Source organism: Ooceraea biroi, chromosome 12 (genome assembly GCF_003672135.1).
Source record: "Ooceraea biroi isolate clonal line C1 chromosome 12, Obir_v5.4, whole genome shotgun sequence".
Lineage (NCBI taxonomy): Eukaryota > Metazoa > Arthropoda > Insecta > Hymenoptera > Formicidae > Ooceraea > Ooceraea biroi.
This window is the reverse complement of record NC_039517.1, coordinates 9,064,801-9,091,129: the sequence shown is the minus strand read 5'-3', so window position 1 is coordinate 9,091,129 and position 26,329 is coordinate 9,064,801. Positions and strand designations below refer to the sequence as shown.

The window sequence follows — 26,329 nt, the reverse complement described above, 5'->3', positions numbered from 1 at the left end:
ATTCCTTTATTTTATCCCGATTGTAAACAACCGCAATTTTGTGCGTACAAATTGCGAAATTTTTATAAAAAGCATTTCAACTGTAATTTTTGTATATGTTGTGTGCAATTGGCAACACTTTTCACTAGTCACTCCAGGATCCCCTTAACCTCCATATAAAAATATATAAAAAGTTCGTTTTAAATGAATTTTGGAGTTTGTAGAATATATTATCGCTGTAGTAACTTAAATTTAGTCATTAAAAGTATAATGTATACGATTTTCATCTTAAAAATTTTATTATCGCCAGCAGGGTTTCACAAGCGGAAGTTTTCAAACTCGTCGATCAATAACAGAGACTCGGAAGCTGGCTGGTTGTTCTTTATCGTCGACGTTTATCCAGCTTCGCGGAATGCCCGAGAACAAATCCTCTCAGACCTGTAAGCCAGAGAATTTCGAAACAAGATTTTCTCTCGAAGGAGTTCATTGTTCAGACCAATTAACGGTCGATGAGCACTCCCTCGGCGGTATCGTGCGAGATCGTTGAGATTGAACTCTATGCGAGGATAAATTCCGCTGGTGCCGTCGTAAATGCTACAACGCACTATCATATACTTATTCATAAATCATCGCGCCGTAATAGACCGCGGCATCGAGATGAAAGTTTTCCATTTGCAATGTCTCGTGCGGGAGGGGAAGAAGGATCTAATTACGGTCTGAAGGAGGCCTCTAACAATGCCGCGTCCATCCTTCGTACAGACATTATTCGTTTATGAGCTCCGTTTCTCGTATCATGTCGCTGAAATTATAGATTTCGCGTATGATTATAACGCGCGTCGCACAATTTCGTATAGCATTTAACTATGCGTTGAAAGCGAAGAAGTGAAAGGACGACGATGAATACTAATAAAGGTGTCCGCTTAAACTAAGGTTCTCCTCTTCCTTTCTCTAATCTCATTATGCCTGTCCATTAATATTTAAATTATACATAGTGTCTTTCCAAGTGAAAGACATAAAATTACAAGGATTGCGATCTCCACCACGTCCCAGAATCCTCGAACGCAATTTGAGTGTCACAGGTCCCTCCGACAAAGTCGGGGGATTACACTTTCCTTAGAAGTTTAGAAGTAACGACGGTTTGCATCGAGATCGCATGAAACAGCACCAAGAACTGCGACCCGACGAGTTTAGACTACCGAATCATTTATCTCGAAGATGTTTTTCTCTCGAGCTCGTCTTCGGAACGAAGGCACATCGACGAACATTTCAGACCGTTCCGATTGTCTGACGGCAGAGCAAACATCGGGAAATTGAATTCCGACAGAAAATATCGAGAAAGTTTCGAGCACGTTGGATACCAAGGAGCAGACGGATGGATTTAACCACGAGTGCAATTCTACGTAAGTTGTCAGCGGGGAATGGTCCTTTATGCTCGCGCAAAAAGACGAGGCAGTTTTTACGGGATCGGGAATACGCCGGGATTTCAGATCGCCACGTCGTACTACAGCCACAGCGTTTTTTTCTTTAAATTGACCTTGTTCCTCCGTTTCACCCCGATCCGATTACACCGGGCGTGCTAATCAGAGCGCGGTGACTTTATCGGAAGAAACCGCGCGGTGCCGCGGTGCGAGTCCCGGTACTCGCGGCGAGATAAATTCGCGCGAAAGCGCGCCGACGGGAACAATGAAGGAAGCATAAATCGCGGAGGTAATCGCGTTCACGGATCCGGTTGAAAAAGTGCGTCGACCGATCGTACCCGCGCGATCGATCGAACTTCACGCAACCCGCGGCTCGACGTTAGTCACGCATCGGGGAGCTTTGAGCTTGCCGTACTTTCTCTCGGAGGAGCGACGTGGTGCCGGTATAAGGAAGACGAGGCAGAACCTGGCGGGGTGCCTGGCTGAAGTGGGTTTCCCTAATAGGGGGGCACTTACCGCGTGCTTTTTCAACCTCCTTGCGGACGAAGATTCCTTGCCGCGTTAAGGCAAGATTCGCGGCCGCGGATTCTAAAATCATCAGAGCTCCTCTTGGATCCCGTCCGAGCCTAATGCCGGATCATGTGGAGATGATGCCCGTGGAACAAACCACGCGTAAAGTTTTACAGCGCGAACGAGCACATACGCTTCAGCCGATCTACTGGAGATTAATTCACGCACAATTTTACTGCGCCTTGCCGTAAACCGGCTTCGAACAGAACGGTACCTCTTGTCTGTGCGTGAGTTGCCGCGATGACTCGGGCTCTCTCGCTAATTGGAGAGCCTCTAACGAGATGACTCGTTACAAAATTTTGGCTAATTAGTCCGAGACTTGCTGTTTTCCAAGCACCATCAGTGTTAAACGTAGATGTCCGTTTCCAAGTCTAACTATAAAAATCGCCAAGTGGGTATGCTTTGAAAGCCGGCATCGGCCTGAGACACCCTGTACATGTAACGCATTAGCGGTTCGCTCACGTCGAAGGTGCTCGCACGACACGACGGCAAATCGCGGCGATATTAAACGAAAGGAAATGAAAGCAAGCGGAGATCCGGTCTCATAGCACCGATGACTCCTCGTTGTTCAGCACCCCGAACGAAGAACAATGAGAAACTCTTGTTCTTGTGACTGTGTTTCGCGGAATTTCCTTGAGCATTCTCGACTGATTAGCACGTCGACGTCGTCGTTGTCGTGCGTAATAATTTAATCATAACCAAAGTCCTTCAAGAAATTCCTTCAAGAAATACCTGATGGAGCATCAAGAAATTTTTAACACCCGACCGCATTTTCAGGAGGCACGTTTTGCGTGCGGTTTTCTCATTCTCAACGTTCCATCATCAAGAAAAATTGAGGTAGATCCTGCAACCCTTCCCGAAGACTGCAAAAACGCAAAAACAGTTTCCAGGAATCGGGACGCGATGGCAAAGTTTCTATGGAGTTAATGACGCGGCATGACGCGGCAGCACCTCGCGAACAGGCTCTCCCGGATTTTCTTTTCGTTCGTGGCGCAGCACTCGATTACACGGTAGCCGATATAACGGGCGGAGTCGAGATAATCTCGCCGATAAACCGTCGCTCGTGACCCGTCTTTGCCCCGAGACACTGAACCGCGATAAAGATCGATACGGCTAGCCGGTGCACACGAGCCACGAATTTCCGGGTACGTCCATTGCCCGCCGAAATCAGCCGGCGAGCTCGGAACCTGCGATGCGAGAAACAGGTTCGCGAACTCTTGATCCCTCGCGCCTGAATCGACTTACGGTTGACTCGAGTCAGAAACGTGCACACCAGGACACGCTTGGATGAAAAGTTCGCCACATAAAACGGGCTTTAAACACTTTGATAGTCCCGAGAGGGGACCGCGCTGCAATTAAAGACTCGGCGAGAAGCAAACTGTAAACGTCGTATTGCCGGAAAAATGGCTTTTCTCGCTAGAAAAATTGTACGCGGCGGAGGTAACGGCGTCGTAAAAGTTGTCCCACGTGCGGCAATTTGTCGGAACAGTCCTGAAATAGCTCGATACAATGATAAAAATGTGTCCTGCTGCAATTTTTCAGGAGAGATCATTTCGCGAGAATTGCCGTGCGATAAAACAGACTGGACAGACCGCGAGTGCCGTACAATTAACGCGTACATGAAAAACGCTTAAATACACCTTCAACCTTTCGCGCGCGCGGCAGCGCGATTTGCTTTTTAGTGGACCGATGGTGATTACGAGCCGGCGTGCACGCTGAAATTTCTGTCGGGCGATCGTAAAGTCGTGCGTGAACGCTCATAACGATGTCAGACTTCAAACCGAACCGCGAATTTAATTAAATTCGAATGCGCCACGGACTCGAGCAGAGAATGGCGTAACGGGCGCCGCGCTAAAAGGACGGGGTACACGAATATGCGATTTCGCAGCAGCCACCTTTGTTACGTGTCCTCCGGATAATAACGGAACAGGATCGGCATTGCGCATTCTTTGCTTGATCGCGCGATCGGTACCGGTACGATATACATACACTGACCACGGCCATCGGGTAGGATAGCGTGAAATTACCTTAGCCTTTGCTCCGTGATTCCTTTCATGTTTCTCTCTCTCCCCTCTCTCCGCATGCTCGATATGTATCATTTGTCTGCTCATTTGACGTAACTATGCATTTACTTAAGTATCTCGTTATGCATGTAAAATGTAGATTTTGTTTTGACACCGTTAAATTTTCTCTCAATCTTCTATGAAACATTCATAATTATCCATCATATTGTGATGTAATTATGTAATTACTTGCGATATTACGCACGACTGGCTTTCTCTATTTTGACGTTCATATAAATAGATATATCAAGGATCGTTCGAAAGTGATAAGAGTGATTGCGTTCTCCGGATGAGAACTGATTGTGATCTCAGAATCCTCGGCGCGAGCAGAACGTCGCTCGAAACGGAAAAAACGCGAGCACCGTGCCGTGAAAAGTAATGGCAGAGTCAAGTGAATGATCGAGATAAAATGAATGGTTGTCAAGCCGATGGAACATGCGTGACACGTACAACCGGACCATCGAGTTTCCGTTGAGAAACTGGTTGCTGAATGAACAATACGGTCTTCCCGCTAATGGAATTTTGTAGTCGTGGATCAAGACCATGATATGTGTTAGAGCCAGGCTCTTACACTGTGGTCGTCACGTGAAAGTGTGCGTTTGTTCATCAAACAATCGTAGATCTCAAAAGTCAAGTGAATCTGGCACGTGTTTGACTAAATTTTGGATTTTGAGATTCATTTTGTATCTTGTTCATGATATCTCTCATTCATCTCCTTCATGAAGCTTCTAAGAAGTTATCATTTACATTCATGCAGAAAATTTTACAGATTATAGAAGTTATCAAATAAAAATAAAAACGCAAGTTTCTCTCAAGTTGGTTAAATTCTTTAAGAAAAAATGGAATACGATAAAACCAGTTTATATATAATACATAAAGACGGCAGGAATAAGAAATGGCATTTAGACTCGCATTAAAAGCTTGAACGAAACGGGAACGATAGTATTGATCGTGAGACTCCGACATTTGGCCTCGCCGATCGCACGCACTTGCGTAAATTCCGCGTGGTTTACACACCACGGTGGTATATTTACAGGCAATTTCAAGATTGCGCGGTGCATAGAAAGAATCGATACGGATGAGAGACGATGCGCGCTTTCGCAAATCATGCGAGAACTCATGAAAACTTAAAAGCGGAAGACGAAGTTTTTGCAAAACTATTCCCTTGGGATATGAGTATTTCTTGTTCCACACTCGCGTCCGTCTTATTGGGCGATAAATCGCCGCGCGAAGCGCGTGGGAAGTATCTTAATGACGCTACGTTTCTCCCACGAAATTCTGTAATGAAAATGCATCAGCACATTTTTCTAACCGTTAAAGAACTCGTGCTCTCATCTCGAGAGAACGAGAGACCGTCTCGAGATAAATCATATCGAGAGATAAATCATATCGATCATAAGAAATAAATCCCTAACGTTCATTTGTAAGAGATAAAAAGGTAAGTACAAGAAGTTAGCAAATTATATTTATAGTAGCAACATATGCGAACGCGAGATTGAGGATCAATGAGAAGATTTGTAGAAGTTCAACTGCAAATACATTTATTTATCGCTAATGCAATGACTGCACTTGCAAGATGACAGTCCGCGTAAAATTTATGATTGAAGCCACACGTGGACGAAAGAAGTATGCCACATCCGTGCTATTTTAAGGCCTATCGATTTTAAAGCTCAGCTGATAATTACGGCAGTACGATTTAATAGTATTCGCAGACCATTCATCCACGAGGAAGCTCGACTTGTCATGAAACTCTTAAGAAAAAAATGGCCTATTCATCGGCCATTAAAACGTTAATTATATTCGAGAGATCTCCTCGCGGAACAGCTTCACGGAGACGCGCGGTTTATTATCGCGCGGTCGGTGCGCACTCGTGTGCATCTGCAACAGTGTGTACCAATCGATCGATAGGCTGCCTCTCGGACTCGGAGAATGAACAGCACTGCCTTTGTATTGGCGCTTCTCGATACCGCCTGGAGGATCCTCTCTTTAGGAGCGCCAAGAGAAACCTAATGTCACCGCTGCCATTGAGTATGGTTATCGACCGTTAAGTATCTCTTCGTAATTCTATCATCGAGTCATTGCGTAGACCTCGGTTGAAAGGCAGGCTCGACTGAAGAAAGAATGTGCGTTTAAAGCGGCGATTCATGCCGGTTGCAACATCAACGTCTGCCGCGGACTTGACTCATCCTCGCTGAAACGTCGCTGTCAAAACACGACACGGCGTATTTGCACGGTGGCGAAGTGGATTCAATCCCGCACCGTATTTCGATGACGTATCGACGTCGTAATAACGCGTCAATCGATCTCGCTGGGAATCTCGAAATTAAAATCGCGAAAAATCGAATTTCCGTTAAAGAGCGTTTACTTTGATTCGAGACTAATTAGGCTGCACGCGTCGTTTATTCCGTGTTACTACAAGCTGCTCGATCATTCAATCGAGAAATTAGCGGTAATTACAATACTTTTACGATATACGCGGATGATTCGTACGTTCGTTTGGGATAATTCAATTTCGCGCCATCGGTGGCTCGTCGATTCACCGCAACAAAAGCGCCTCGGGAGCTTTGGTAATCCGATTATGCAACAAGACGAACTCGGGCGCGATTTACCTTGTTACACACACGTTGGTTACGTGCTTCGTCGTGAGGCACGTGCTTCCGGGATTCGGGAACGGAAGGCACGGTCAATTCCCCGCGTTTCGACGGTGGTAATTACAAAGGCCTTCGCTGCACGCAGGGTGTGGTTACAGTTCTGTGCGTTGCGTCGATTTCACTTCATTTAGCCGCGAAATTCTCTTCGAATTACGTCCTACGGCCGCCACTGTAATTTGACGTAACGTGGGAACGCTCCGCGAGATCAGCCGAAGTCCGGTTCCGGCTGACACATCATTGGCGCGATGCAACGACACATTAATTTCATAAATATGACAGGCTACATACGCCGTCGAATTTAGCATTCAGTAATTATCTCCAATATTTGCTCGTGTGCGACGTCATAACGAGCGGAGGAAAAAACTGAGCAATTTGCTCGATTTATAAGATCTTTCTTCTGAATTTCTTCTTTAATTGCTTCGAACTGTTTTATCTTACGCTTATATCACTCACAGCGCGTCCACTGTAAAAATCCCGAAGTTTTAATCACATTTCGCCAAACAACGGTACCGATGAATCACAGTCTTTGTTCGAAACAGCTGACTTGTGATGAGACTCGCCGTTCCATAAAAGAAAACGTAACGCAAAAGAAAAGCTAATGCTGCAATTGTAGGCGGGAAAAATGAGAAAACGCCACGTAGGTCGCCTTCAGTGCGCTCGAAACGCTCGTCATGTCTGCCGCGAAAGCTTTTAATAACTGTGACACACTTGCGCCACTTATCGCAAACTCCAAGTCTCAAGCCATTAGTCTCGCGGAAGCAGCCTCGTCCAGGGGAAGAATATCACCTTGTTAGCATATGTAATACTTTTAGCTTTTCGCGTGCGTGACATGGCGACACATCGTCGTCGAAAAAAGAAAAAAAAACGGTGACAAATGAGACAAAAAGAAGGGGATTTCGTTTCGCGCTTATCAGCGTGCCGCTAATCTTGAACTTGCGAAAGATGACGCGTGCACGTCGCAGCACTCTTGAGTGCACTCGCCACCCTTCCGGGGACAGCAATTAGACTATGAGCGATCGGATTACCATCGATCAAGTTGCAATCTGGCAACCGAACGTCTAATCGACCGGAATAAACGCCCGGGGATAAAGGACTTGCGCCGCGTTTCGACGCTGAACGGCGCCGCCACTCCATTCCCAAGGTCCGCACAGAAGTCAATTAATCTCGTTTATTAATCCGGTTCGCTGGAGGAATAGCAGATAACGTCACTGTCGGATATTTCCCCATGACGCTCTTTGAAGTTGCTTGCGAGATTTTTGCGAAAATATTTAGCGACGTTACCAAAGGGTCTACGAATGATTGCAGTTTTTGAAGTGACAGTTATTTGAACAAAATTGTTGTCAACGAAGGAATAAAAATCTAAATCCATTATTTACTTCGGATATGTAATAAAAAATGGCAATGTAACGAGTTCGAAAGAATAGAATATTCTACAAGTACAGACTGTGCAGATCACATACATATCATATCGATTTCTTGTTTTTTTTTTCAAAGTGAATTAATAAATAATATGCTAAGTTCTTCACGGGAAGAATACGATTAAATAAAAGTGCCAAGGCGATCGCTAAAAACAATTTTGTCGTGAGACATGTAAGAATGCGACCATGGAAATGAAGTAATCGCGGTGATGCAAACGGTATCGTGCGCGCTCATGTGTAATAATAATGGTCGGGCAAGGTTTCATTAAATTACTCGGAAGTGCGTCTCACGAAATCTGATTCAAAAATAGCGCTCGTATTAGCATGATTAATGATAAAACGAAAAGTATCGGTCGCGCGTGCTAAAGTAACATTTATGTACTTGCGTAACACAACTTTGCTGCGCGTAAACGCGATAAACGGTCGGTTTTTGTGAATTATTCAACAAACCTTAATTCCGCGCGGAGAAAGAAATTGGTCTCTTTCGTTGAAAACAGTAAATTCGTCTTTTTGTAACGTGCAACGCGCGGCGTGCACGCGTGGGACTTGCATTCAAACGCGCTTTATTCAGCGGAACGATACCTTGCGATTCTCTCGCGACCTTAACTTTCCATCGGTACTAATCACGCTTCGTATAAGCGAATGGCGTAACAAGCAGATGTGCTGTAACATGCTGCGGTTGTAAATCATCGCGACCGTGCACACAAGTGCAGGAGGCAATCTCTTCAATCACGTAGCTACGATGTTCGCGTAAACGTCTGTCATTATTTTCCTTACACGAATGCTTGCAAAAAAAAGATTAAGTATTCAAGCAGTGCTGACAAAGTCGCGATATTCGTAACGCAAACGGGATCGCGATTGCATGTTACTCCGCGCCATAAATATTATATTAGATTTTAACAGTATCTTTCTGAGATGCATTTATTTTATTACGATGTTTCTGAAATATTTAATTAATTACCGCGGCGCGCCCAGCTCATTAGTTATGGTATTTTAATTGCGTTACCGATCTCATAAGAAAGTTAACAGCGGCTGGGAAATTTTATACGATAGTGATGCAAAATTGCAACGTAAACACGGCAGTTCGCGGTGTTTCGTAAATGAGCGAATTTTACACCGATCCTAATTCGCAATCGAGTCTGCAATTCCTCGCGGATCGTTCGTCCTGCGAGCGTGGCACGGCCTCCACTCGGCAAATTGGCATTCGAAAGTGTAACATTCGCCGGTGCAAACGTACGGGCGCAAGGCTAATACCACACTACACACTAGTGTGAAATAATTCCGCGACACCTGCGCGAATTGGCCCGAGCTAGGCATCATCTATCCTTTGCAGTCGCGCGAAAGTCATAAATTTCCACATAAATTAAAATTAAATTAAAATGACGTGTCGGAATTTCAACACTTAAGTAGTCTTGCGAACATTGTGACGATCTATGATTATTGCATTTTCGTTCTGGAAAATTTGCAGGAATTCGCACATTTGTGTGTATCTCTCTCTCTCTCTCTCTCTCTCTCTCTCTCGCGTTCTACTCTTAACTCATTTTATTTTCGGATTTGCGAATCGCAGCCAGGATTCACGTGTTCCCCGATCTTCTCGAGAAGTCTTGGATCTCCATTTATTCCCAGAGGCACTTTGGTTTTCCATGATTCCACCCGGCCTCATTCGAGGTGTACGTCGACGCCGCGTGCCTCTCGCGCGCGGTCGTATATTTTAACGAGGTAAGGACCAGGAAATCCAAATGGTAACATTCTCGTGTATCAAATCGGGTATCACGTCTACCACAGGTAATATCCGAGCGCGCCAGGAAAGCAGAAGAACATGCTCACGCATCCCGGATAGTTTCATAAATCATTTCGCGGCGCGCTGTCAGGCGGGCGGGTTTAGCGAGGACAGTGGCTGTAATTAAAAAGAACAAAAGGGGGATGTGCGACCAATACGTCCCAGGAGTGTGCAACATCCTACCGGCCGAGTACGAGCTTCGCAAACACGGGTAATAACACTGCGAATTAACCGCTGGTGCAAAAACCGTAATAATACGGTAGACCAACCACTGATAAATATATAAATCGTAACGATCTTTTTGCGAGCGTCGCGTAATCGCGCGAGAGAAGATGCAAGATAACGCGCCTCTCTCAGCTTAATACTATTCACTAAGGATATGGCGACTTCCACGCGACCGTCCAGCCGATATTTCGCGCAAATGTCCGAGCATTACATGCGTCACGCGTCATTTCGCGCTCGGCATTAAGAACCAAATAAGAAACAACACGTGATAAATATGGAACAGCGAAGTCACGATTTCTTAATGAAATTCTCATCTAATCATACATCTTCGCTATGGTATAATAATCAGTAACGATCTTTTCAGAAGCATTTTTGTAATCCGCTTGTAAACATACTTTCCTGTAAATTCCTGCAGGAATTTCAAAACAACCATCCATTTTCATCCATTTGACAAATGATCTATATCTTCCGGGAAGTGTAAAGCTTTCTGTCTTCTGGATTAAATTCACATACGTTCGTATGTCATTAACAGCGCCGAAAGGTCTCGCGGGAAACTTTCCGCAAGACCAGAACGAGTAATTTCATCGTTAACGCGTCCGTAAAATAACTTCGCACGAAGATTCCCAGGGAAAATTCGCTCCAGCGTAAAGTATCCTCTGACTACGACGGCAGCTCGAACGTGTGTTAATTATTCTTCTTAGCCCGCTCCAATTATTGCCCAATTATCGTAGGCGAGGAAAATGATACGTTGTAATAATTGCCCATAAGACCTGTTCGTAAGAGGTGATCGATGCACCCGCGCATCTAATAAATACGTTCACGGGAGGCAACCATTTCGCGATCGCGCGCGCGTGACGATCTCGGTAGCGGACGAAGACAAACGCACCGATTCGCGTTAATTAAATTTCCATCCACCAAATTAACAGCCGTTCCTCTGTGGCCGTTCGGTTGTGCTGGCGCGCTGGTTACGCTCGTAAATAAAATCGCGATGACGGAAGCATCATAATCGCACAGCATTCTTTTACGAGCGCGGCTCTTACGTTCTTACGGCGTTTAAAAAAGCGCTTAATTGGCGATACTGCCGCGATAATTTCACGGCGCACCCGTTAGCTGTCTCTCTCTTTCTCTTTCTCTCTCTCTCTCTGTACTTTCTTATCTCTTTTTGAACTCCGGGTTTCGGAGCTGGGCACCTTTTACTAGCCACGAATGAAACGCTCTCTTTATATCTGCCATTCTGTTTTATTTCTTTTCTTCTCGCGACTTCCCTGACGAAAGGAATTACGGGCAGTCGGTTACTGCAATTCTCTCATTTTTCATCCTCGCTTGTAGCTTCGCCCTGTGAGATCCCGGTGAAAATCGCAGCCGACGATCTCGCGAGAGAGCAATTCGATATCGCGGCTTTTCGCGGAAGAGCTATCGTCAGCAAGATGCCACGAACTATTACGCGGACTGGCACAGGAAAGACTATGAAAGAAGAGCGACCCGGTTTACAATGCATCTCGTTTCGTGTTGCCGGGATACATCTACGAGTTCATACTCAGGGTTTCTCTGTGAGATAATCAAGTACTACAAAATACGCGCGCGCGGTACGAGAACATCCTCGTGTGACACTTTATCATCGATGTCGAGCTTCGCTGACGCAACCTAACTCTTTCTGACAGGAACCACAGACAGGAGATAGGAGACACGCGACACGAAGGTGTGGTTCGCCGAACCAATATTTAAGATAATATCGTGTTAGGAATTGGAAAAATCGCAGGCACGAATTTATCTTGTCCGACTCATCTTGTCAAATTTATCAACTATTTCAGAGGAAAATTTTATCTTATAATATTAGTATAAGAGTAGCGATAAGATTAGTGATAAGAGTAGCGTTGGTAAAACATTTAGGTGTGATTCTTCCTATTACTACTTGGATGCAATTTATTCCGAAATAAGAAGAAACAAATACGTAAATATATCGGAGAACCTGGAAAATAGTTATCGTTTCGCATGGAATCATCGTAAGTTATTACCGTCCGAGGTATTTCTTTCTTTTGGTGTAGATAAGCTAATGGTCACTCGAAGACTAGTCTCTCAACTAGATATTGCGAGTATCCGGTTATTATCGGTGTTTTCTGGTAATGGATAGATGCCGATGGTTGTTTATATTACTACGTGATCTCAAATATCCAGATTATTTTTGTAATTTCAAATACTTTCTCAGGTTAATATTCTGAATAATACTCGAAATAATTGAGAATCCGATTATATAATATCCGCCAACTTAACAGCCGCATATTCAGAGATTCAGGAAAACGAATAAAAGTAAAACCCTCAATAAGTGATTCATATCGGTAGCATTAGGTAATATTCTATCATTTCCGCGAAAGTAAACTTTCGTTCTATCAAAAGAAATTTTAATCTCATCAATTCCTTTCGCAAAAATGGATAAAAGTCAAAGAAATTCGGAGCAAACGAAATCGAAAGGAAGAAACTCGACTCCACGTCGGGAATAAAAACTCCTCGTCAAGAAAATTGGTGATCAACTCACATAGCCAGACGTTGCCGCGGGGCGCGGTGTGCAGTAGATTCAGGTGCAGGTTAAAGTCGAGGCCGGCCAGGTCCTGGCGCAGGTGGGTGCTGTCCATTATGAGTGCACGTTCCGGCAGCAGGAAGAGGTGATCACTCCCTTCTGCGGGCCCCAGGGTTCGCGGCACGCCGAGCCCGAGAGGCCCTGATCGGGCCGTCAACATTCTACCACCAGGATCAGCCAGGACCGTGTCGTCGCGCGGGGTCGCATTCTCCTGCGACCTCCTGACCGCCGACACGCTGATATGCGAGGAGGACCCGCGGCTCTTCCGCACCGCGGATCGGCTTGTAACAGGTGGCACGTGACCGACCCTCCTAACGGCCCCCGTCCTCGGGCACTTAATCCTGACGTCGAAAACGTAAAGCTGGCACGTGTCAAGGTCCGCCCGACGTCAATCAAGTCCTTCTCAAAGAAGGATCGAGGGAGATCCTCGAAGGAGGATCGAGGGAGATCCTCGAAGGAGGATCGAGCGACTTGGAGGATTGCTGTGATTTGAGTTGATTGCGATTTACGATCAGGAGGGATCAAACGTGGAGATATTGAAAAGTAGTCTTGTAGTCTTTTAGGAATCTCTGTTCTCTTTCATCGTGAAAGATCCTGATTCAAAGATTAATTGATGCTCAATTCGAAGGCGAAGGTAAATGACTTAATTCCTTTGATGAACGTAGCACCGCCGCTTGGGAAGCTTCGCTTTCTTCGATTCTTTCTTCTTACTTTGATCGAGTAGATTTCAATCGATCCACGTTGATGAGACAATCAGACGGAGTTGATTTCAGAGTCAAGGCCAGAGCTTGTCGCGGTTTCGACGCAGGACTGTCGCAAGGCGCAATCGGCAACGTGCGAACAACACGAGTATCGACGATGTTTCTTCGGCGGTGACAACGGCGATAAGACCGCGAGGAACGCGCACGTACGATTACGTCCCGACACGACGATCACCACAGCCCGAGAGAATGACTCGCGATCTCGTGAGTCAACTTTCGGTCAGTCAACTTTCGACGTTGTGCACAGCCGGACGACGGAGAGAAAGAAAGAGGGAGAAGGTAACACCAGAGCCGTGATCGCTCGCGACGCTGCGTGAAGTGGCACGAATTGGCCCGCTCGTTAAATTCGTTTAGGAGGCGGCGAACCCTCGTGCCCGAGCGAGAAGCCTGGCTCCGACGTCCTTGAAATTTCGGCGAGGTCTCTCGACTTGAAAAAGGATCCCGGAAAAATTCCAGATGTTCGTCGTTGCGTGGAATCGCGAGTGCACTTGCGGATTTGACAGATTTGTATTCTCGCGCCGCAGGTACGCGTAACAACAGGTGCAGCGGCTCCGACCTTCTATAACGCGTCTCACCGGCTGTCAGCTGTGCAATGTTTGTTTGCCACAGGTGGACTCATCAATAGCGTCACCGACGCCAGCCTTCCGCTATTTACGCAGCGCGTGGGATATCAATTAATTCCTCCCACGCTCGTCGTGCCGCTCCCGATGACGCGACTTGTCCTAGCTGCTCGAAGAGATGATCCTCGAGCTCCTCGAGCAAGCGGAAACTGCGTGATCTCGCGACAAACAGACGGCGAATCAATCGACCGGTCCTCCCACTGACATCAAGCGATCAGTTTGCACGCGTTGTCGCGACGAGGAATACTGCACACACGCGGGATTTGCGCGAGATGCGAGTCTCCGTTTGCTTCTCGATAGGCCTGTCAGTTTGACGGCCGGTCTAACAGCTGGGGCTTGACAGCCGGGACTCGTGGCTACGTGGCTGGCGGCGAGTTGTCTCACGAGCGGTCTCGCGTACTCGACGGTCAGCGTACGACTGGAGCGAATCTGACTCGGCACGCTCACGGCCGACGCCGAGAGACGCCGGGAACGGCCGAGGGGGCGCCGAAGATGCAGCGCGGGAGGAGAGATGCATTTTCCGCGCCAGGAAAGGCGACGCGTTTTTCGGAAGCCAGATCCGTGAGGGAAAAGCTCCGATTTTCTCGCGTGCGGAGGACGGTCTTGGCCGGCTCTCCCTCGGCAGCGCCGACTTTAAGACTCGAGATAAAAGAAGCGAGAACACGTCGGAAAGTCCGCAGCATCCATGCGGCTGCGAGAGCCGCATTGATGCGCTTTGGTATTGATCGTAGTTTTATCACGAATAACGAATGAGATATTTCATTAACAGCTGGAAGCTAGAAGTGAGCGTTGAGCTTACCTGCAGCGTTCCTAAATTAAATTCTAAGGAAATACGAGAATAGATTTCACTTTTTCATTCGGTTTAAAAATTAGTTCAGAGATATTACAAATTTTACGCGTTTCTTTCATTCGCTCTTTCTCTTCGTCTGCATTTGCCCGAGATTACGTAAAAGAAACTGGCGCCCTTCGGAAGAGTCAGCCGACCATTAAAATAGCTTTGCCATTAAAATAGCACAGCCATTTTCTGGGTCATAATCCGCGCAATTAGACGGCTTGGAAACCGTCTATAAAGGGATTATAAATTTAGTCATGAGAACAGAACAGTCACCACAATTTGCACTCGGAAGGACGATTCTCCGCTCGTTTGTAACTTCTTTGTGACGTCTAAATCGCATTCAGTCTTCCGCTGGATTTGTCGCTCCATCGCAGCATCGTTTAATGGGATTGTCCGACGGTTTTCCACGATTCTCATAAAAAAATGTTTCATTATCGCGTGAGCAATTCCTTCGCTTCGAGGCAAAGTGGAGCCGCGGCATCGCCGCCTGTGGTCCATTTCCGTGCCTGACGATTCGATGCGCGAGAATCTCACGTAAATCGCGAACGAACGTGGGTGGTACGACCCGGGCGAACGCGGAATCGCGTTGTAAGAATATCGCGGTTACACGGAAGAAACGACTCCTGTTGCGGTCACGGTAATTTGCGGCAAGGCCGTTTTTACCGCCGGAAAATGCTTCACGAAGGTACACCGAAACTAGTGAGCGTACCAAAGCTTCCAAGAACGTTTCGCAGGACCTCACGTATGTTTTGCGGTTAATCGATTAAACGAAATGATCGTCCGAGACATCGATCATTGATGCCAGATTCTCGGAAAGCTTTAAACACTCGGAAAAGTCAGAAAAATTGGATAATATGCGATAAATTGTCTCATTCAACAGTTAGAAGTCTGGTGCACCAAGCTTCGAGAGAACGACAAGAGTAACGGAATCGCGTTTCTCACTTAATTTAAAGTAGATTTTAATCCAGATATATGGATTCGAGATTCAATTATCAAGACATATACTCGAAATGATTCAGAACGGTAGAATGCCCTATATACGTTTCACAATGCTGATAACATATCGAAATCATATTTCAGCAACGCGTTTATACCAAAAAGTTACAGCTTATGAAAAAAGAAAATAAACGGATTAAGCGATGCATGCAGCAATCCGCTGTTGCTCGCACTTTCTCCATCACCTTTATCTTCACATCGCCCCGCATCTGTAACACGTATGTGCAACAGCCTTTGTCACGCAAATCGTTGGATCGTGCATGGGCTTTAAGCCTCGCTAAGGACAAGGGCCGGTGAAAACGTCCAGACACCGTGAGACGGGCGCGATCGGGTCTCAAGAGAGCTGGAAAATGATAGTCGTTACACCTAACGGCCGCTCCGTTAGCCCAGACATCCCCCGTTGCTTTATTGGGTCACTTTTTCCCGTTGCAGCACACGCGTCATGCGTCGAAGACGCGCGCCGTCTCGACGGCGACGTCCGTTCGCGGATAAACACGGAGCCGTCCGAGATTGTATCTGCGCGACGCACGCTTCACGTGGTAACTCAGGAATCAGGGTCAATCGGCTGCGATGGAAATATCACGATATCACGATATTTCCGCGATGATAAAATTAGCACTCGTTACAGACTCGTTTGGGCGTAATGACCGTCGTAAAATTATCGGAAAATTATCGGATGTTGACTTTATCAGTCGATAATACACGATGGCTAATGATATTAAATTTAATTCACATTTCATGGAATCTTACTTGGATTATTGCTTACACCAATTACATTATTACAGCATCTCCTTCGATTGCGCAAGGTTCTTTCTGAACAACTGCGCTTCTCGTTTCCCGCGCGTAATTCAATCAAGGAATCAGAGAATTTGCAGATCGAAAAATCCTTGTGTTTCGCATTGCGTGTATTTCTTTTCTCAGATATGATTTTATTCTTCTCAATCATCACAATCCGTGTCTTCTACTATTAAGTTCATAGCAATTGTGTTAGGATTTATGCTGAGAGCGTAGCAAGCTTGTATTTCAATTTTTTCTTAATTCTTACGTTAGCTCAATCGATTGTTAGAGTGATGGAAAACTTTTCTGACAACGGCAAATATGATTAATGTCTCGAGGAATTTTCTTCGATGGAATATCCATCGTCGATTCACTATTACGTACTCGGAGAACGTAGCGCTTAGGCACTTTTTGCGACGATCTTCCGTGTGCGTGCCTCGTGTACGAAGTCAGTCAAATGACGATCGATGTCTCTTTATGGAGACTAATATGTCAGGTTCACCAGCTATTATAGCTTTTCTAGATAGAACGACAACGACAGCGCCATCGAGCATCAAAAGGCAGGCATTGATTAACAACGATTGCTCATCACTCGTTACTCGTGAGAATTTATTGCACCAATTATTATACATGTGCGCATCTGTTTCATGCAAGAATAAGTCACGCTGCAAACACATCTACATGAATAAAATGTGTAAGTTCACAAAAAGGTAAAAAAATAGAAATTGATAATAGTAGAAAGTCAATGGACAATAATAAGCGAACCGTTAGTTGAGAATCAAACTCGAAAGATTATTATAATTCATGACGCGAGATGGAGGCAGAACAGTTTGCTGTGGACGTGACAGTAATTCTTGATACACGAGTCCGAAAATAATCTGCGCCGCTTACACTAATTATAAGTCCACCTCATGTGCTCGCAGCACGGAAACATATCTGGATTCGCCGACAGAAAATTAAATAGCGTAGCTAATTGAAGAATTTGTAACATAACACCGTTAATTTGCTACTGTGCGCACAATATATTAATTACTAATAACGAAATAATTAAGTCACCGAGAGTTATTATACATAATAAAATATTATTTCCCTAATCATTTTATAATAAATAATACCGCAAATATACGATAAATGTACGATAATAAATAAAATTATATTAAAACACAAATGTAAACGAAACTTGATTAAATCATTGCGATATTTTAATTCCAATAATTTAGTTCATCGTTAATCATATATATTTCATATAAAAAAGCAAAATTATATTATAGAAAGAATTAAAAGTGCTTCTAATATATTATTATAATACATAATATAGCTCGCGTTATAACATCGAAGTAATATTACATCGTACAAAATAACTTCAGAGTTTCCTGGGAGAACACCGTAAGCTACTTATAAGTGAGATAATGGAGGCGATAAGAACTTTTTTCAAAGTACATGCCACGAAAGTGCTGTCATCCTCCAGAGGCCACCCTAAAACGCGCCTCGTTAGGATCAGCTTTCCGTGAGACATTTCTTTCCGCTCATCGCACGACGGAAAGTCGGAGTGACACATCGCAAATTACGTCACTTCCATGCTTTCTCTCGCGAATGATTGTTCAACGAGGAGACAGCGGCGCGCGCCTTGATGTCCGTAATTCGCACGTTTTAATAGCGACCAGCGACGAAACTGCTTCTCGTTTCACTCTATGACGTATCGCAACAGTTTCCCACGGAATTCACAATGTGAATCTTCCGATGTATCAAAAGCACCGATTTTAAAGTCCCGCGAGTTGTATCGCGAAATGACTGTGAATGGACTCCCGCGTTTCGATGCATTTACGCAAAATCGGAGTAATCCGAGAAATCTCGCGTGTATGTTTGACGTAACTATCATGAAGATATATCGAAAGGGAAAAGGAAAGGGAAATTACAACCTCGCGTGAAAAGCGAAGACGGACCCTAAAACCGGACAAACGGATCCTATGCTCGCGATATCATTACCAAGGTCCATTACGTAATTACTTCGTCACTAAACCACACCGTCAGTAAATCACACGCCCGTGTATCCGCGCGTGCATTCGCGATTGATACTCGAAACTCCCCTGTCTGTCGATGTAACCGCATTCTGGACATATTTGCGTGCCCAAAGGTTCGCAATTGCATGACCTGCCGACACGTGCGATGCATTCGCGCTCCCATTACGAGTAAACACGACATGCGAACGATTGCGGGATGGTTACGATTATTTCCGATGCGAAACATACCTCGACCACTGCGTTGCGGAGATTACGCTATTGAACCACGCATCTGCTTTCAAACTCACGATGAACGGTAGAAACAACTTCATTGGAAGCAGACCACACGCCCATACACATCGCTTCTTGTGGTTCCACGCAAACATTAACAACTTATAAATGATTTCTAATTGTCGTTGAAATAGAAAATATGAACAAACTGCAAAAGTAAAAGTTTCCATAAATCCAGAAAGATAAATGGAAGATCTGCGGAATAATAGAACAGCGTAATTGAAGTTCCGTAAATCTCGCGACAGACAATTCTCAATATCAGCTGAAAGATACGGGCAACCCGCCAACTCGAGTACGAAAATCCTGACACTCATCGAATCAATTTCAAGCTTGATCTGCGTACGTCACAAACGGTCCACAGCGGCTTCACCCACTATTCCGTGCAGTTTCCACTTTTATAATTTCTGCCTCTTTCCCTCGAAAGCCTAACGGGACGTCGTAATTGGCATAGAGACCCTCGATCCTTTATTCGCCGCAAGAATCACGCCGTGGGCACGGCAGAGAGAATTGGGTCGCCCGATGGTTTCTCGGAAGACGCGCAAAGGGACGCCAATAATTTCGTACCGAGGATCGTTTTCACCGTGGAGACGCGGGACGCAGGACAGAACGATGGCCAATAATTCCTCGGCCACGAGGTAATAAATATCCTCGCGGATCTTCTTGCTTGCACGCGTCGATCCTCGTTCCGCGTCTTCGACGATCCTCGCGTTTCTTACCGCCGTCACAAATTAAATGGGCGAGCGTGGCCGGCGAAAATGGAGCGGCAACGACGAGAGAGTAAAACCTTCTCGCGAGAAAGAAACGTTCGCTCGCGAAGAAACGCGACGTCCTAAGGAAAACGCGAAAGTAAAGACTCGAGAAAGCCGTCGAAGAGAACCCGGTCTACCTGCTTCCGCGATTTCTTTATGCCGCTTCTTAAAATTTCGCGGCGTTATTTTGTCTATTTTCCGTATTATGTACGTCGTAATAAACTGTCCGGGATTATCTGCGGGCAGATTCGGATTTACTGTTCCGAACGAGCAATTAAGGGAAGAGAAATATAGCCGTTTAAGTTCGCCAATGCAATCCCGACTCCCGAGTTCACTAAACTCATATTAAGTTTCTCCGAGCCTGCCATGTAACGCTAAATCACTTCCTTCTTGGAGACTCTGGTGGTTTTTGAGACTCGAGTGCGCTGGACAATCGTCCCAGTGTCTCTAATGTCGAGGAATTAAGCTGGAGTATCGCGTTCGCGTCGTGCGTGCTCTCGATCTCGTGTGTCTCCCGGTTCAAAGATAAATCAGAACGATGCATTCGAAAAAAACTTCTTATACACTTATTCATCCACGGATTTAATGATAACTATTGTTTCATTTTGTAACAACACAAAATGCACGCTATTTTCACGGAACACAAAAACTGTATTCGAGAAAATAATCGATAAAAAGTTTTCGATTCACGATTTGAGTTGGCAAAACAATTACAATTGCTAGAGACACATTAATTAAAGCTAGACTATGAGCACGACATCGATTCATTCAAGCGCAGAATTGATCTTGTGGCTTGAAGACTTTTTTGCAACGTTCGTCACGAATTAGGGTAGCGATTGAATGAGAGTGTTCAAGATCGATTGCTCGAATTAGCTTTAACCGTAGACTCGGCGCACGAAAATGCTAACCGCGCAATTGCGGGATGCACAAACGTTCAACTCCGAGTAAAGACTGCGCGTTCCGGCCTGCCACGTGGTCTATACCTCGGAGAGACAATTACAGGATCGGACGGGGGTGCCGTTCTCATTAGTTCCATCGACTAGATTAAACCGTAGTGATTCTTGCGGTCGACGATTTCACGATCGCGGAGATCTGTATTTTTTCATTTCTGCTGTTTTACATTTCGTTCAAATTTCGTTTGATTTCATTTACGACACTCTCGAAATAAACGCAATAAGAATCATAGAGTATAACAAAATCAATTTGTTCCTATCCTCAAGTAATAATCAATACATAAACGTAGAGATGAGTGCAGGATATCATGCGCGGAGTTTTTGTATAGAATCTGTTATATAAAATTAGACATATTGCATGACGCATATGGATTACGCGTGCTCACTCATGTTACGTAAATCTGATCCCATAGGTAGAATATAGAACGCAACGGGGCAGACGAGAAAAATGACAAAAGGGACACGTAAGCGAGGTATAAGTTCGATCCACATGAAGGGTTCGGTCAATAGGGGGGGATGTCCTTTGGGTCGCTTTTAGCAGCCACCACATAACACGAAGAGCATAACTCGAGGAGGAAGAGCCACGTTTGCCTCGTCCTGTGTAACGCTCGTCGAAAGATCGATATTACTCCAACAAGAGATGATTACACGCATCATCGAGCATGAAGTTGCTCCCGTTCCGCGACCGATCTTTTAATCAGCGTCGCGACTCCTGGTTCGCGATGTTCGTGCGTCGCCGTGGATACGGCGGTTCACGCTTGTCTCTTCCGCTTTGAAATTACTTTCGCAACGTGCCAAGATCTCGGCGAGCAGCGACTCCCATTATGCGCAGTAAATTAACCCGAACGAATTAAATTGCTTGTGAACGCGGAATAACGGTGCGGACGAAAAAGCGAGACGCACTTTAGCGTGATTAACAATAACACTTCAGAGATACATAAGAAAAAAAAGACAGAAAACCAGAGTAACATAATGGGAGCGAGCGGTATGCGGAATTAAGACGAAGGGGAAATACTGGAACGAGAAAACGGCATCCTCTTGAAATTGAAATGCTTTTTTAATACGTTTCTTCGAGCGATATTGATCGATCCACGCGAGAAAGAGCAAATGATGGGGATTTCACTCAATCAATTAACACGTGGTAATCTCAAGAAATATGTGCATCCTGTTGGTACACATTCGCAACACATACACATAGTTGCATCCGCAAAGAGCGAGTTACAAACTTCCCGGGAAGACATGTGCCTCGACAATATCGGATGCTGTCAGTTCTGAGATCCAAACAGAGACCTGTTCTCTGATTAAAGCCAATACGAGACAACAATGCAGGTGATGAGTAGTTAGCCTGCATTCCGGCTTGGCTTGCATACGTGGGTGGATGTTTGCAGCATCCACGTCGGGTCAAAGCACATCTCTGCGAGCTACGAGGGAGACGCTGCGACCTCTCCCTTTCTTTCTAAAAGCGGTGCGGCTCCGCGTTCACTTGCTTAGATAATGTATAGGTGCATCCAGGTTTCCGCTCGAGCAGGATGCAACGGCTCGTAAATACTTCACACCGGCAGACGGAATAGGCGCGCTGGCAAACGCGCGTGATTTCTTCTCCTGAGGATTGCGTCGCGATTGAAAATTACACTCGTCGGTATTGCACGACACGTATCATTTCTAGTCCCTAGATGATACCTGAGTTTTACCCAGAGTGCATTAGCTCACGAAATTTTAAAAGATTCGAATATTATACGCGTAGTTGTCTCAGCGTTACGAAACTTTGCGTTTCACGTTTAATTTGCCAAAAATTATCAAATGATCAGCTAACTCATCTTTAAATTGACGCATGGCTTAATTCCAACCAATTGCATCGAGGATTAATTATAGGTGTGACTAAAGCGTTTTCCTGAATGCACCATCGAAAATAAGAAAGCGGTTTATCGCGTTTTCTGCGAGCGGAAATTCCTCGTCGCGCGCGCAATGTTCGCCAATCGCGTTCCTTGCGCGTCAAGTCGCAAAAACGTGCGCGAGATCACCGGATTTCCCGGGACGATTATGATCGATCATCCTCTCATCGTGAGCACATAAACAACGGTCGTAACTCATCGCCGCGGCGCCGTCCCTCGCTCGTCACACGCGTAAAAATTTCAATTGCAACGATTAACCCTGCGTGGTGTGCGTAGCCCGCTCGCAAATAAGGTTTCCGATTACACGCTCCGATCCTTATCGGTTTTACCGCCACCTTCCTACGTGTCTTAATGTTGCAGCGTCCGCGCGAACGGGAACCAATAACTTTCTCGGGTAATGTAATTTACAGCCACGAAGCGTGTGCCCCGACATACGGTACGTGCGCCTTCGTGTAAGCGAAGAAGACGAGCGTCAGCTTTGTAGGTCAGACAAGATAATCTCGGTATAATCGTTTCTGGGGTCGACTGCGGGCACATCGTGTGTATTTTACGCATCTCCGTCGTTGCGTACGCGACGAGGAAATTCTTCGCGCGCGCGAAGGTGAATATCGCAGATAGAGTTACGGAAAAAAAGGAGGAAAGGTTCAGCCTTTAAATTCGACATGGCATCCCCGTTCGAGAGAAAGCGCGCGCGAGATGCTTGCACGAGACACGCGTGTACGCGTCTCTCGCGCCACTTTATCGACTTCCTGCTGCACCTGCCTGCATCGGCTCCCACCGTAACTACATAATAGCGTCGCCGTCTTCGGGATACGCTAGCCGAAGCTATTAGTATCATCCACCAAATTGCCGTGTTCAATACGCCGACCGTTGAATTGCAAAACTGAGAGGAGAGCCGGTACTTCGGATTCCGTCTCCGGTATCCCGCGATTGTATCGTTACATCCTTGCGCAATAAATATCCTACAACGAAGATATCATTCTCCTTATAGTTTTCCGATAAAAGTGAAGTCGAATGAAAGAAATAGGTGCACTTATCGTGCACTCTCGCTTCACCCCACGCTAATCTCAAAAATTTATGTAACCGACAGAATACGAAGCGAGGATAAATGGAAGTTACGTAAAAGGTCACTCTCTGAGTAATCGCGGTGCGCCAAGAGTGGTTGCATATTGAAGCGTCCGATCGAACGTACATGGATTGAAGATAAAATTTAAAATCGCCGCCACGGTGAAAAAAAGGAGAATCTCGTTAACGATTCATCACCTTTTTCGATCGGGCGGCCTTGCGCGGTGGTTTCGCGCGTTATTGCCCGCGCGGTTTTGTCGCACGTGCATATTCCGCTCGTCTCTCTCGTCGGGAGAGAGAAAGATGCATCGCGGTCGCGGATGCAATATCGCCGGTAATATATCAGAGCCGGTGCACGGGAGCGCAGGCGAACTGCAGGCTTCCCCGCGGCTGCGAGGCCGACGCTTCCTGTTATCTCGCGCGCCGCGATGATAAATAGAAGATAGGGCGATACGTTAGAACACTGCGTAAGAAGAGAGATCGATCCAATGCCGACTTAATTAAGGACCTGCCCGATCGCGAGCGGAGACCGCGGGCGACTACGAGCATGTCGCTATTACCGGCGTAATCCACCCGCTCGTTACGCATCACTCCTGATTATTCATTGTCGAGGGAGCCGCGGGACAACAATGCACCGGCCGGCTCTAACAGGAAATCGATCGGCGGATTGAGAACAGTTATTTCGAGATCGCCACCGATTAATAATCGAGGCTGCGCCGCTACCGCGCTCTCTTAAGTCTTATTCAATCATCCAGCGTGCGCCGCAATAATCATCCGAGACAGATAATCCTTCTTTCTTCTGCTTGGTGAGAGAACGGAGTTAAATCTCAAGAAATCGCGTGTAATCTGACAGAGGATTAAGGTGCGGAATGTGTCGCGCTATCAAAATAAGCCGTCCTCCCGTGGATTAAGATACTGGTTCCTGCTGCGACCGTTGCGTTCTGCATCTTGTTGCGCGAGCAAAAGAAACCTAGCACTGATGTGTCAACGTCAACCGGAGTTGTTGTGTTTCTGTTTTTTCCAAAGAACCGATCATTTCTTCTATCCCGCCGTATCTGATAATTTCAAAAAGAAATATATATTCCTTTAAAGAACCACTCAAGACTTGTACTTGTAATTTATATTATCGGTTTTAATTGCTTGCGTAAATTCTTTGGAACATCGTACGATCGATCTCTTTGTACCGTAGTCTGAGAGACCATCGCCAGATTGTTTCGTTGGTACATGGAGATAGATGAAATGCTTTCCAGCACTCGGCGTCATCTTTTAGGATGCAGGAAAATGCAGCGAAAGCTACCTTCCTTTTCTTCGCTCTTTCTTTCCCTCGAGCGTGTACTCAACCATCTGTTAACCGTAACGCTAATGAAGAGTACACAGAGGATCCTCAAGTCGTCTAGCCGGCGCGTACAACCGCCATGTCTCTCCTATGCAAAAGGAACGGGCGAGGGTTGCCAGGGTGACGGCCCGCCGGCGCCCGACTGAGAGGGTCGATACTACGACATCGACGTCACCAATTTGTTCTTCGTCTGCTGGTCTCAAAGACCAGACTCCTTCTCCAGCTGGAGTCTTGTTGCGCCGCGTCTTCGAGCAAACTTAAAAGAAGGTGTCTTAGAACTTATGGAGCGATTCAATCTTCGATGACGAAAATTCCGAGGAAAATGCTTGAGCTGCGATCCTTTGGATCGTCTTCTCAAGTACACTTTCACGTCTACGGCACTGAATCATCCGCTTTTTGATTAAAAAGTGAACGTCATTCGCAAAATTGACGCGTCCCGACGTCAAGCACCGTACAAGCACCCTGTTACAACTACGGGGTGAAACAATTCGCGCTGCGGATGATATGACGATGTAAAATTTGTATCAACGTCTCGTCAAACGTCAACAGAATTTGCAGACTGATTTGTTGTCGCAATGTAATCCGCTGTCACTGAACCCTCAAACAATTTCTACGGCTGGTACAAGTATTGTGCAAGAACGTGGGTTTCTTCCACGCTCAGAATTCCCGTCAAGGAAGCAGCGACCTTAATGAACTGCGAGAAATATAGCTAGCTCGCTGCGTGCAGGAACAGATATCTGTCTCGTAGGAAGGATACAATTCTCAACTTTAAGGGGATGAAGCGTGCATAGCCAACCGCGTTCCATGGCGCGTGCATCTTGAATGGCGAATCGACTCCAGAATGCAAGACCATATCGAAGACGATGAAGATAATACGCGCGACGCGTTCACAGTCGTTTTACGTTCGTTCCTCGAGTAAACGGACCTCGTCGAGTGATTCTTGCGGCTGGTATGGAACGGACGAGGACGGCCGTTATACCGTGGCGGGAGTTTCAAAATTTACGATTCGCCGAGTACCGTACGCGTCCCAGTAAGCCGCAACCACGCGTCCAACAAAGGAAAGAAAAGCGCGCGCGATGGTATTGTTACGACTTCGTGGAAGTATAAAGATAATCATCCGTACTCGTTGGCCGTCCATCGATCCGTATCTCACGGCGTCCACCATTGTAATATTCACAATACGAACGCGAGTTAACGCGAGAGAGAGAGAGAGAGAGAGAGAGAGAGGAAAGAAAAACGTCACATCCCGAATTTTACGCTTTCGCCGGCGTGAAGGAAAAGCGGTGATCCTGATTGTTCCTCGCTCGCGGCCGAAATGCTCGCGATGGTGAAATTGGTGACGCGTAACGGGACGTGAGAAAAACGTGAAGCACAC

At 45.9% G+C, this 26,329-nt stretch overlaps 1 protein-coding gene across 20 annotated transcripts in view; it reads right to left on the bottom strand.

Moving 5' to 3' along the window:
- Positions 1-26,329, bottom strand: part of LOC105282229 (ensconsin) — a 151,688-nt gene that overhangs the window by 78,131 nt on the left and 47,228 nt on the right. For 3 of the 20 annotated variants that reach the window (XM_026974237.1, XM_026974239.1, XM_026974243.1), the window contains exon 1: positions 12,638-14,493. The exons of 14 other annotated variants lie outside the window; for them this stretch is intronic. In XM_026974237.1, the coding sequence (XP_026830038.1) occupies positions 12,638-12,839 (202 nt within the window). In that variant the 5' untranslated portion in view covers positions 12,840-14,493. Of the gene's footprint in view, positions 1-12,637; positions 14,496-26,329 lie in introns of those variants that run through there. 3 more of the 20 variants (XM_026974235.1, XM_026974236.1, XM_020032595.2) reach the window with 3 other exon arrangements.